The sequence below is a fragment of the Grampus griseus genome, assembly GCF_964374135.1.
Source record: "Grampus griseus genome assembly, chromosome: 6".
Classification (NCBI taxonomy): domain Eukaryota; kingdom Metazoa; phylum Chordata; class Mammalia; order Artiodactyla; family Delphinidae; genus Grampus; species Grampus griseus.
This window is the reverse complement of record NC_139000.1, coordinates 104,641,837-104,655,804: the sequence shown is the minus strand read 5'-3', so window position 1 is coordinate 104,655,804 and position 13,968 is coordinate 104,641,837. Positions and strand designations below refer to the sequence as shown.

The 13,968-nt window shown below is 39.0% G+C and overlaps 1 protein-coding gene across 1 annotated transcript in view; it reads left to right on the top strand.

Moving 5' to 3' along the window:
• Positions 1-13,968, top strand: part of FBXO16 (F-box protein 16) — a gene marked incomplete at its 5' end in the record, with an annotated part of 50,548 nt that overhangs the window by 16,435 nt on the left and 20,145 nt on the right. The window contains 3 exons of the mRNA XM_082655908.1: positions 920-1,126; positions 5,642-5,806; positions 9,815-10,047. Coding sequence (XP_082512034.1) covers positions 920-1,126; positions 5,642-5,806; positions 9,815-10,047 — 605 coding nt within the window. The remainder of the gene's footprint in view (positions 1-919; positions 1,127-5,641; positions 5,807-9,814; positions 10,048-13,968) is intronic.

The window sequence follows — 13,968 nt, the reverse complement described above, 5'->3', positions numbered from 1 at the left end:
CATCCTGGAGTTTTAATCACTAACGAGTTAATAGAGAAACTGTTGGGGGAGAGAGGCTGCCCAAGTGTCTTCTCTTGAGGTTGTACAGACGGTCCCGACTTAGGGTGATGCAACTTAGTGAATTTTCGGCTTTATCATGGTGAAAAATGATAGACATTCGGCAGAAACCATATTTAAAATTGTAAATTTGGGGGGGGTTTCAGGCTAGCTGTGTGCAGTAGGATATTCTTTTATGATGCTGGGCAACCAGCAAGCCACAGTTCCCAGTCAGCCACGCGATCATGAGGATACACAGCGAATACACTCACAACCTTCTGTACCCAGACAACCATTCTGTTTTTCACGTTCAGTCTAGTATTCAATAAATTACATGAGATAGTCAACACTTTATTACAAAGTAGGCTTTGTGTTAGATGATTTTGCCCAACTGTAGGCTCATGGAAGTGTTCTGAGCACGTTTAAGGTAGGCTGGGCTAAGCTAGGATGTTTGGTAGGTTAGGTGTATTAAATGCATTTTCGACTTATGATATTTTCAACTTATGATGAGTGTATCGGCACGTAACCCCATCAGAAGTTGAGGAAGATCTGTATTTTATAAGTATATATATTCTCAGTTGATGAATACGGCCAGCTCTCAACTTACTGTTCTTATGTAACTCCAAGTTTTGAGGTCAAGTGCACTTCTGTGTCCACACCCCAGTCTTGCATGGGCTCACCCACGCAAACATGAGAAAGGGCAGATAAGTGGTAAAACGTGGAATTTACTAGCTAGGGAAAGAAATACATGCTATTCATTAGGAATAAATTACTAAACTCACTTTCTATGCCATTCTTATCTCTTCTTTTTACAATGCATCTCTGGTGTCAGACTAAACCTGGAGCTTTTTAAATTTTCTTTTCCTTTTTTTTTTTCCCCCAGTTTGACAAATGGACAGACTCTCAAAGGAGAAGAATCCTGACAGGGCTGTTAGAACGCTGCTCCCTGTCACAGCAAAAGTTCTGCTGTCGAAAGCTTCAGGAAAAAATTCCAGCAGAAGCTCTGGATTTTACTACCAAGCTTCCAAGGGTGTTATCTTTATATATCTTTTCTTTCCTGGATCCCCGAAGCCTTTGTCGTTGTGCACAGGTAAAGACAAAGAAGCGGTGTATGGCATCTTGTAAAGACAAAATGCTGAAGCTTGAGAAAAAAAAAACAGCACGTACACAAAACCAAGAAGTAGATGAGATGCTCAGTATGATTAGTCTGTACAGTTTGAATTAACCCTCATCTCCTTTGTGTCTGACTCTGCATTTAGTGCTCAAGAGCAGGAAAAAGTGTAAGACACTACTAAGTGTCCACAAAATAGTATTAACTAGCTGGGGAAACAAATACACATGTACGTAATGGTTCATCAGCAGAATAATCTTATATTGCACAGCACAGAACTACAGTAAAATCCCAAACTGTAGAGTGCAGGCCATTCTTAAATAGAAAAGCTTAAAATAAGGTGCTCATGCAATAATTACAAAAGAATATGAGACTAAAAGTCTTCAGAGTGGGCAGATGTGCTCCCAGGGGTGAGGTTGGGAAAGGATCTGACCATTATTTTCTTACAAGCAATTCCATGGTGTATTAAAGTATATTATTTAAGATATAAGACTGATAGTCATTTTGTTGATTCTTTTCATAGTCTAGTAAGACCAGAAATTACCTGTTACTTTGCATTCACATACATGTAACATGGTAACTTTAGTTTTTAAGATTAAGAAAATGAATGCAGTAGGATATATGAATTATTCAGTGAATGGTGTTGAGACAATTGGGCAGCTATCTGGAAAAAAATTCTAGAAGGATAAAAGATTGATATGAAATTAAAGGAAACCATTAAAGTACTCAAAGGAGGGAATTCCCTGGTGGTCCAGTGATTAGGACTCTGCACTTTCCCTGCCGGGGGCCCAAGTACACAGGGAGAAAAACATATGGCCAGCAAAGAGCTAATTTCCTTATTTTTTAAAGAACTACTATAAATCTACATTAAGAAAAAAAAAACAACCCAGCAGAAAAATGAGCAAAGGAAGTGAACAAGTAGTTTACAGAAAGAAAAGCAGATATTTCTAAAATATGTAAAATGTTCAGCCTCATTATCATACCATCTTTCATGACTCAGATGGGTTGAGTCATATTTTTTAATGATACTATTTTATATTGGTGGAGGTGTGGGGAAACAAGCACTTTCATATATTGTTGGTAGAAAAATTGATGCAACCATGATGGAGAACAATTTGTAGCATTCAATTTTTAAATAAAGATTCCCTTTGCCCCAGCAGTTCCACTTCTTGGAATTTGTCTGATGGGCATACTTCAACACATGCAAAAATTATGTCTGTGTAAGAATATTGCAACATAGTTTGTAGTAGCAAAATGTTGGAAACAATGGAAGTGTCTGCTAATAGGGGACCGGTTGCAACCATCTCCACAATATATCATCAGTGAAAAAAGCAAAAGTGCAGAGTTGTCCTACCATTTTGGAAAGAAAAAAAAAGAGTACATCCATATCTGTTAATATTCTGGAATGACACACAAGAAGCTGGTAACAATGGTTACATCCAGGGAGGGAAGTGAGTGGCTAGATGATGGGGATGAGAGAGACTTCTTTTTTACCGTGTGCCCCTTGGTATCTTTGAATTTAGTATTAATGTACACATATTACTTATTCCAAAAATGAAACAATTTTTTTTAAAAAGCATAGCGGGGGCTTCTCTGGTGGCTCAGTGGTTGAGAGTCCGCCTGCCCATGCAGGGGACATGGGTTCGTGCCCTGGTCCGGGAAGATCCCACATGCCGCGGAGTGGCTGGGCCTGTGAGCCATGGCTGCTGAGCCTGCGCGTACGGAGCCTGTGCTCTGCAACGGGAGAGGCCACAACAGTTGAGAGGCCCGTGTACCGCAAAAAAAAAAAAAAAAAAGCATAGCGGGACTTCCCTGGTGGTGCAGTGGTTAAGACTCTGTGCTCCCAATGCAGGGGGCCCAGGTTCGATCCCGGTCAGGCAACTAACTAGATCCCACATGCATGCCACAACTAAGGAGCCCACCTGCCGCAACTAAGACCCGGCACAACCAAATAAGAAAATAAATAAATAAATATTTAAAAAGAAAAAGAAAAAAAAATCATAGCATTTAAAAAAATACATTTATTTACTTATTTATTTTTGGCTATGTTGGGTCTTCGTTGCTATGCCCGGGCTTTCTCTAGTTGCAGCGAGCAGGGGCTACTCTTCGTTGCGGTGCATGGGCTTCTCATTGCAGTGGCTTCTCTTTGTTGCAGAGCACTGGCTCTAGGCATGTGGACTTCAGTAGTTGTGGCTCGCAGACTCTAGAGCGCAGGCTCAGTAGTTGTGGCACACAGGCTTTGTTGCTCCGCAGCATGTGGGATCTTCCCGGACCAGGGCTTGAACCCGTGTCCCTTGCATTGGCAGGCAGATTCTTAACAACTGCGCCACCAGGGAAGTCCCCAACATAGCATTTTAAATGCCCAATAATAAGAGAGTATCATACAGTCATATGATGAATTACTATGCAGCTATTAGAAAACATGTTTTGGAAGAACAGAGATGCTTATTATGTGTAAAATGAAGAAAGCATGATTTTAAATTGTATACAGAGTTTCCCAGTTTTGTTTCGTATATGCCTAGGAAACAGATGGCAAGGAAAAGAACTCTACCAAGCTGTTAATAATGGTCATCTCTGATTGATGGGGTTATGGGTATTGTTTTTCTTCAAGCTTCTCAGAATTTTCCAAGTGTTTCACAATGAGAATGTTATCATTCCAGGGAGATGTTATTTTAAATTAACTAATCCTCTCATCTATGTGCACCATATGTCAGTCTTGCAAGATTTCAGCATCGTATTTTATTCCCAGAATTGACTGTGAAGCAGTTGTTCTTCAGCTAGATTTAAAGTAAACAGTAAAGTCATTGCACCAAAATGAGCTTTGAGTTGTTTAAAAATATGGTGGGGGATGCTTTATAGTTTTTTGTTTTGTTTTGTTAACTTTGTCTTTTTTTTGGCTGCATTGGGTCTTCATTGCTGTGCGCGGGCTTTTTATAGTTGCAGTGAGCGGGGTCTACTCTTCATTGCAGTGCGCGGGCTTCCCATTGCAGTGGCTTCTCTTGTTGCAGAGCACAGGCTCTAGGCGCGCAGACTTCAGTAGTTGTGGCACGTGGGCTCAGTAGTTGTGGCGCACGGGCTTCGTTGCTCCTGGCATGTGGGATCTTCCCGGACCAGGGATCAAACCTGTGTCCCCTGCATTGGCAGGAGGATTCTTAACCACTGCGCCACCAGGGAAGTGTCTGTCTTATAGTTTTGAAAGTTCTTACCTACCCTTCTCCTCATTCCTGTTTAGTTTAAAAAACAAAAAACAACGAAAAGAAAACTTTATTTACCCCGGTGGGGGGACCCCCAACTTAAATACCCAGGTCTAAACCAGATCTAAGGTTCCTCTTTTCAGAGGAAAAGAGTGAGAATTGAGCAACTTTTCTCCCCATCCCCTCCTTCCCAAACCTCACCTCTCGATTGAATTGAGTTAACTAACCATACGGAGATTAAGGTCTGTGTAGTTTCATGTCTGGTTGAACAAAGTAGATGTGATTTCTGTTTCTGCCCTCAGGGCTCTATCAGATCCTCTAAGCTTTTTCCTTCTTCCAGCTCCTGAACCTGTCATTACTTCTAATTGTGCCCTCTCCGGCATGCCTCTCTTCTGCACGTCTCATCTTCAGCGCGTAAAACAATCCTAGACATAATAGGACGGAAGGAGGGAGGAAGAGAGGGATAGATAAATGGATGGATGGGTAGCAAGTTCCATTATAGAGTGTTCTGCTTATTTGGGGGGCACTCAAACATTATTCATTATATAGTTAATCTTGAAAAATAGGCCAGTTTTCCAAGGATGAAATTTGAGTTTGAAGGTTAGCTGTCATCTTTGCAACTCTTGATAAGAGACATAGAATGCCTGGTCTCAACTTTATATATGGACTCGACTCTAGTTTCTAACTCAATACCTGGAGTAAATTATTGTAAGTGCTACTACACATAATAGGGTCACCTCCACTATTTGCTGGATGTGTAGGATTGACACTAAAGCTATGGAAATGGAATGTATAGAACAAATACTTAATGCTCTATTGAAACTTAAAGGCTATTTAGGACACTCCAATATAGTATTAGCAATGGTGTTCCCTTTATAAAGTTTATATTTAGTTAAATCATAAGAATGGAGGGAAAAAAAGGAAGCATATCATGAAAAGAATAAGCAATGTGCCAACCGGAGTCTCTGTAACTTTCATATGGAGACCTTCAGGAACCTTTAGGAAGTTCCAAAGTCTATCTGAGCCTCAGTTTCCTCATTTGCAATATGAGAATAATAATTATACTTCCCTCCTTAAGTTGCTATGAGAATGGTTAATAGGTGCTCAATAAACATTAGTTGACTCTGATTCTAAGTCTGAATTAACATTAAAAAAATCCTTCTGCCTGGCTAGGCAGCACTTTAGGCAGTAGGTAACTAAGCTGTGATTTGGTGGAAAGGGACAGCTCAAAACCTAGAGAAAGTGAGCATGTACACTGAATAGTTTTTTTTTTTTTTTTTAATTTTTGTTGTTTTTCCAGGTGAGCTGGCATTGGAAGAACTTAACGGAACTGGATCAGCTCTGGATGCTCAAATGTTTACGGTTTAACTGGTACATCAATTTCTCTCCAACTCCCTTTGAGCAGGGTATATGGAAGAAACACTATATTCAAATGGTGAAAGAACTCCATGTTACCAAGCCCAAGGTAAATTTGGGGAAAGAAGCAACAAAATTACAAACATCCACTATGTAGGAATGCTAGAACTAAGACTAAATGATCAATCTGGACGTTGGGGAAGGCAGTTGACTCAAAGGAAATATACTATCGATGTGACTTTAAAATTCTCCTTTTCTGAGAACTTGATGGCGCTTTTCAAGGTATCCATGTGAGTTGAGAACTGTCACCTGACACTGCCAAACCACAGTTCCACCCAGGTTAGGACTGGGAGCTCCTCGCTCTTCAGATTCCTGGATTTCTGTGTCTCTGGCGCCTATACCACAGAGTTCTGACACTGGGATTCTGGGGGAGTGTGCTGTCCTTATTACCTATGGGTCATCACACTTTACGTAACTGATTCAAATTGTCTATGATTCTACCAGACGAGCTGAAGTTTATTTTTGTATCATTTATAAAGAAGAGTTTTGCAATAAATTAGTAATTAGGGAAGGGCATATGGGCATGTTAAAGTTCTTTTTACCCTAGAAACTAGCAATGTAAAGCATGTACATATAATCCTAAAAAGTAAATAATCTGAGCATAATATTTTCTAGTGGTTTTGCACGCATTATAACCAATGTTTATGTTCATTCTTGGAGTCACCGTTAATTAGGTAACTTATGGGAAATTTTTATGAGCTTTTTCTTTATGGCATGATCTAATATATACTTACGGAGTTATGCAGTTTTGTACAGTAGATGAGTTCCTGAAAAATTATGTGTAAATTAAAATTTTTTAATCATTTTTTAAACCACAGGGGTTTTCTGTAAAAAAGCTGCAGTGAATCCTTTTCAAACTGAAGAATCCGTTTGAGATATGAAGAGTCAGCTCCTGAGCTATTTAGAGTGCTCATTTAGGTTTCGTTCTATTGTTTGCTCGAAGAAGAATCCATCTACATTTAATAGAGTAATAAACTATGCATAATTAATATTGTTATAATCGCAATGATAAAACTAGTCTTTCTGAGTTCAATAATTGGTGTGCTCCATGAAGATTTCTTTAAAAAAGAAATTTTGTTTGTTTGTTTGTTTTTTTGCAGTACGCGGGCCTCTCACTGTTGTGGCCTCTCCCGTTGCGGAGCACAGGCTCCGGACGCGCAGGCCCAGCGGCCATGGCCCACGGGCCCAGCCGCTCCGCGGCATGCGGGATCCTCCCGGACCGGGGCATGAACCCGCGTCCCCTGCATCAGCAGGGGGACTCCCAACCACTGCGCCACCAGGGAAGCCAAAAAAAGAAATTTTTAAACTGAACTGGTAGACAAGTTATTTAAAAAATTACAATAGCTATGACTTTTTATCAAAACACTTTTCTTTCTTTTTTTTTAAAAAAAATTTATTTTTACTTTTGCCTGCGTTGGGTCTTCGTTGCTACACGCAGGCTTTCTCTAGTTGCCACGAGCGGGGGCTACTCTTCGTTGCCGTGCATGAACTTCTCATTGCAGTGGCTTCTCGCTGGGGAGCACGGGCTCTAGACATGAAGGCTCAGTAGTTGTGGCTCGCGGACTCTAGAGCGCAGGCTCAGTAGTTGTGACACACAGACTTAGTTGCTCTGCGGCATGTGGGATCTTCCCGGACCAGGGCTCAAACCCGTGTCCCATGCATTGGCAGGCGGATTCTTAACCACTGCGCCACCAGGGAAGTCCCCGTGAGGCTTTTCTTGACTCTCGCTCTCAATTGTAGGCAGGAAATGGCATTCAATGGCTGAAGCATGAGCTGGTCTGAGGCAGAGGAGAGAAAAGTGATTAACCAACTTGTAGAATGAAAAAAGGTTTTGAGTATTATATACAACACTGACTTTAATGCTTCATCTTCAGCAATAACTCTTTCTCCATAAAATATTTATGCATAACTATATTTTAAAATAATGAATAGTTCTGATGCAAGAAAATTGCCACATCTTTGCTTAGTATTAAATTTCTGTAGGTAGTACTTTTTAATACACCAATTTTAATACCAATTCTACATAAACTCTTTCAGAAAATAGAGGAAGAAGGAACACTGCCCAACTCATAACCTTTATACCAAAACTAGATAAAGACTTTAAAAGAAAACAAAACAAAACCACAGACCAATACCCCTCATGAACACAGACATAAAAATCCTTTAAAAATATTGGCAAATTAAATCCAGTAATATATAAAAAAAGAATAATAAATGATGACCAAGTGGGATGTATCCAAGGAGAATAAATTTGGCATAATATTCAAAAATCAATCCATGTAATTCACATAATAAAAGAGAAAAGATGTATGGTCATTTCAATATATGCAAACAAAAGCATTCAAAATTTTTTCAACATTCACGATTTTAAAAATTCTCAAAAAGACTTTGGGTAAAGGGAATAAGATTTTTGTTTACTTAACAGAAAAGTCATCAGTTTTTCTTTATTACCTATTCTGTTAATGGGTCAAATATTGTGTACTTTTCAGAATTAATGACGCTTATTTATATATAGTTAGTAGCATGCACGCCTAAATTTTCTTCCCTGAAATTGCTTTTTATTATCATGTATTATTTATTCCCAATGGTGTTAAACAAGACCTCTTCCAGCAAAAACAGACAGATTTCATTCAATATGAACTCAGAGAAATGAAATGAACGTCCATTTTATTTACTTTTTTTATTTCATTTTTTTGTCTGCGTGTCTGTGTGGCTTGGGATTTTAGTTGCCTGACCAGGAATCGAACCCGAGCCCTAGGCAGTGAAAGCACAGAGTCCTAACCACTGGACCACCAGGGAATTCCCTGAATGTCCATTTAAAATGAGATCTGCACAAAATATTGAATACTAAACCAGTAATGAGCTATCAGTTATATAAATGTAAAATGTCTTCTTACTCTATTAATTGCAATCACTCACTAAATGAGTAAATATTTATTAAATACTGTTATGTGCTAGGTGCTAAGAGTACAATGGTCTTAACCCTGCTTTCTGGAAGCCTAGTCTAGTGGCCCAGGACACAGACAAGCAAATAATTACAACGTTGAATACTAAGTGCTATCTGGTAGTAGAAATATATACAAAGAACAGTTGAAACAAGGATAAGAAATTAACCCACTCTGCTTGGAGAGACTGGGGAATTTTTTAATTTTCACAAACAAGTCAAGCAAACCAATTTACTGAGCAAAGCTTCCCTAATCTCTTAAAGAACAAAAATTAAACCTTTAATGGCTTCTCAGCATACCACTACCACTTCCCTTAGGCTACAACCACATAAAAACCTTATGAATTTTATACACAAAAAATAGATTTTCATTTGGGGCAATTAAAGCAGAAGTATTCAGGGCTTCCCTGGTGGCGCAGTGGTTGAGAGTCCTCCTGCCGAGGCAGGGGACACGGGTTCGTGCCCCGGTCCGGGAAGATCCCACATGCCGCGGAGCGACGGGAGAGGCCACAACAGTGAGGACTCGTGTACCGCAAAAAAAAAAAAAAAAGCAGAAGTATTCTTTGCGAATGGCTGAAGTTTTGATAACTGAAAAAATCTATGAAGTCTACCCCTACATAATCGAAATTGTCTCTGTTTTAGGTATACTTAGGGCTGGGGTACTTTTTTTAGAATGTGTATATTTTTATGAATAAATTAACTGCAGTTGTGGAAAACTGTACAATGATATTGTAGGAGAGGGGACAGTTCAGGATAGAGAGGTTCAGTGTGTGGACTTGAAGCAGGATAGTCCTGGATTCAAATTCTGACCCTGGGTCAATACTTACGTAGTAGTAGTGAGCAAATTAATTAGTTTATCCTATTTCAGTTTCCTGTTCTGTAAAATGGGAGTCGTTACAATTACCTTTTAGAGTTACTGTGAAGGTTAAATAAAGTAACGCATGAACACTTCTGAGACAGTGCCTGGCACATAGCAAGCAGTCCTGGGTTGGTGGCTGCTATAATCATCGTCACCATTATCATTGCCATCACGGTGATGATGATGTTCTTTGTTTTACTTCTGTTATTATTATAGTATTTTGGGAACAGAAATAATTAATTTTCTTCTTCTAGACACCTCCAAAAGATGGGTTTGTGATCGCTGATGTTCAACCAGTTACAAGCAGTTCTCCAGAGGAAAAGCCATCCCCTTCATCAGCTTTCCGGTCCTCTTCCTCTTTGAGAAAGAAGAACCACCCAGGGGAGAAAGAACTCCCACCCTGGCGATCCTCTGACAAACATCCAACTGATATCATTCGCTTCAATTACCTGGACAACTGTGACCCCATTGAGCAAAGCTGGCAAGGGTGAGAGTCATGCCCTTCTCCACTTCTTTTGCTTTTAGAAACAATCTACTGACACTTCAGTCTATGAAAAGATGAAAACAGAACTTACTGTGAAATACAAATGCTTTTCACTATGTAGAAGCAAAAAGTAATTGAAAAGTAAATGAACCATTATTGGTAAATTTGTCCGGTTCTTTAGGATTTGTTTGCATTTTGTAGCTGTAATGCTTTCCTTACAGCTTCTTTTAATATTTTAATACCTCAAATTCCAATCCAGTACCATAAGGTTCGTTCTATTCTTTTCTTTTTCCTTTTCCACAGTTGTATCTCCCTTCCGTGACAGAGGGATATACAAATATGTACATCTCCATATACATATCTCCATATATATACATATATAATTTTGATTATATATTATATGTACATATATAATTTTATATAAAATGTATTATATATAGTACATACACAGAGTATATATTTACTTAACAAATTCTGAAAGTAATTTCAGAATTGCTAACTCATATCATTATCGAAACAAATCTAACTAGAATTCAATATTTGTTTCTGGTTCTTTTTGCCTTTAGCCTGGGTATATACTCATACTACTGTGTTCAAAAGTCATGTGGGTTCTTTTCTTTAAATATCCCTTTCCCCATGTGAGTATGTTACGTGATTCTAGAGTTAAAACTATACAAAAAGCGTACAGAAGGTGGACTCAGAGAATCACCCCCTCCATCTCCTCCACTCTACCGCACACTCATCTTTTCCACTCCATTCCCACTTACAAATCTCGTGCGTTTCTGGTTTATCCTCCCAGTGTTGCTTTTTGCACAACGTTGCAAAATATGCCATTTTTCAACTCTCTGATCGGCAAAAACTTTAAAGTTTGTCAATATATTCTGTTGGTGAGGCTGTGGGCCAGCAGGCACCCTCATACACTGCTGGTGGGAATATACATTGGCGCAAACCTTGTGGAGAAAAATTGTACAGCATCCAGCAAAAAATATCTGTATTTATTTTGACCCAGCAATCCCACTTCTAGGAATCAACCTTGAAAACACCAAAAGTACGTCAGCACAAGGATATTTATTGCAGTATTGTTTATGACTTTGAAATATTGGAAATAACTTAAGTGCCCATAAATAGGAGAGTGTTTGTTGAATAAACTATGTATGGTCCATTCACACAATGGAGTATTAGGCAACTGTAAAAATGAATGAGGAACATCTCTATGAACGGGTAAGGAGTGATTTCCAGGGTACATAGTTAAGTGAGAAAAGCAAATTGCGAAAGAGTGTCTCTAGTATCCTACACATAATGTAGAAAGAAAAGAGAGTAAGAAAATATACATCTGTATGTACATATGTATCTGTTCATTTGTTAACACACACACACACACGCATGCACACAGGATAAACAAGAAATTAAGGAAACAAAATTTGAAAATGTTTTAATACATTTTTCATAGTTTTAGGTTCTATTTCAACAGATTAACATCAAGGCAGCATAAGATAGTGACAGTGTACAGGCTCAGGGGCCATACTGCATGGGTTCAAATCCAGACTCCCACACTTCTAGCTGTGTGACCCTGGGGAGTCCCTTAACCTCTCTGTGCCTGTTTCCACCTCTGTAAAATGGCAATAGTAGTAATACCCAAGTCATAGGATCACTGTGAGGATTAATATATGTAGCATGCTTATAATAGTGCCTGGCACATAGTAAGTAAGCATTTTTTTTTTAGTAGGATAGCTTCTAAAAGGATATTATTTGGCTAAAAAAGGAAAGGGTAATCCCAGAAGGCTTGATGACTTAGGAACATTCAAATTACTTTGGGGTCCTTTGGAGGTGAGATGAGAGTGGTATCCCTAATTAAGCAACAATTGAGCTCTTTGAGAGCACAGACTATGCCTTACTCATCTTTGTTACCACTGACTATCATTGCAATACTCATTAAATGGTGGATTTCAAAGGAAGTGTAGCCTTTTGATCATGAACTTCACATTCATCTAGTTGTATCAGAAAAAGTCTAAATAGTTTGCTGATAATTTAGAAAGTTCGAGGGGGGTGGTGGGGAGACAAGGTATAAAACAGAGTTTGAAAGAAATACTACTGTTTACATTTAAATGGGTGGAGGAGAAAGACACATATATACACATTCATATTTTTATATACATACAATATCTCGGGAACAAACACAAGAAACTGATACTACCATTTGCCTTCAAGGAGAACGTTAAGTTGCAGACAAGGATGGACAGGAAAGTTTCACTGTATATCCTTTTGAACTCTTGAATTTGGAACCACTGTGAATGTATTAACTGTGTATTGGTCGGTGTATCCCTGAGGATAGTGTCTAAGTTTGTATGTGGCCCTTAGTCTGGACTAGGTTGGTAAATTAGAGAGAGGCAAATTTAGTTACCTAGGCTTATGAATGGTACATTAACCTGAGAAAAACCAATAGTCTCCTGAGTTTTCTGTGAGACTCAAATACTATTTGTGAAAGGCAATAATTACATTAAATATACTTAACACTCCAATTAAAAGGCAGAGATTATCAGAATGGGTAAAAAAGGCAAAAACCAACTATATGCTGTTTTACAAGAGCTACACCTTAAATACTAAGGCACAGTTAGACTTAAAAATAAAGTGGTAGAAAAAGATGTACCATACAAAGAGGAAGCATAAGAAGGCTAGAATGACCGTTAATATCAGTTAAAATAGACATAAAGACAGAGTATTCCCAAACAAAAAGAGGGACATTTCATATGATGATACAGGGATCTATAAACTAAACAGAAAGACATAACTGTTGCAATGCATATGTACGTAATTACAAAGCCTAAAGGTACAGAAAGCAAAAACTGAAAGATTTTAAAAGATAAACATACAGTTCCACAAACATTTTTTTTCAAGTGCATGTGCTACATTCACTAAAATAGACCAGATGCTTGAACTCTTCCAAGAGTCAGTGCTGTAGGGGGAAAAAAGAGGCGGGGGAAAATGTTCTAGACATAAGAGACATAACAAACCAATGCAGTTGGAATCTAGGCAGGATCTGGTTCAAAAAAGAAAGACTATAAAGGGCACTCGGGTTAACTGCAGAAAGTTAATATGGACCATATATTAAAATGACATTAAAGAATTACTGCTCATTTTCTAAGGTATGATGGCACTCGTGTGGTTGGGTAGGCAAATGTCTTTACCTTAGGAGATGAGTGAAGTATTGGGGAATGAAGTGTCTGCAATTTACATTTTTATGGCCCAGAGGAGGGGAAAATATATATACACATACACAGAGATGAAGCAAAAATAGCAAAATGTTATCAGTTGTTGAATCTAGTTGGAGAGTATATGTGTAATCACTTTACTGTTCTTTCAACTATTCTGTATGTTTGAAATTTCTTAATTAAAAGCTGGTGGAGGGCTTCCCTGGTGGCGCAGTGGTTGAGAGTCCGCCTGCCGATGCAGGGGACACAGGTTCGTGCCCCGGTCCGGGAAGATCCCACATGCCGCGGAGTGGCTGGAACCGTGAGCCATGGCCGCTGAGCCTGCGCGTCCGGAGCCTGTGCTCCGCAACGGGAGAGACCACAACAGTGAGAGGCCCGCGTGCCGAAAAAAAAAAAAAAAAAAAAAGCTGGTGGAAATTTTTGAAAATTAAGTATCAGGAAATATTTGGGCAAAGCTGGTCTTTTTTGGTTTTGTTTTGTTTTTTGGCCGCGCAGCTTGAGGGCTCTTAGTTCTCCGACCAGCGATTGAACCCGGGCCCCCTGCAATGGAGGTATGGAGTCTTAACCACTGGACCACCAGGGAAGTCCCAATAAAACTCTTTATAATGAAAATTCAAATATATGCAAAAGTAAAGAGAATAGAACCTCTTATAACCACCATCCAGCATTAACAGTTTCCAACACATGACCTGTCTGGTTTCATTCATTCCTCACC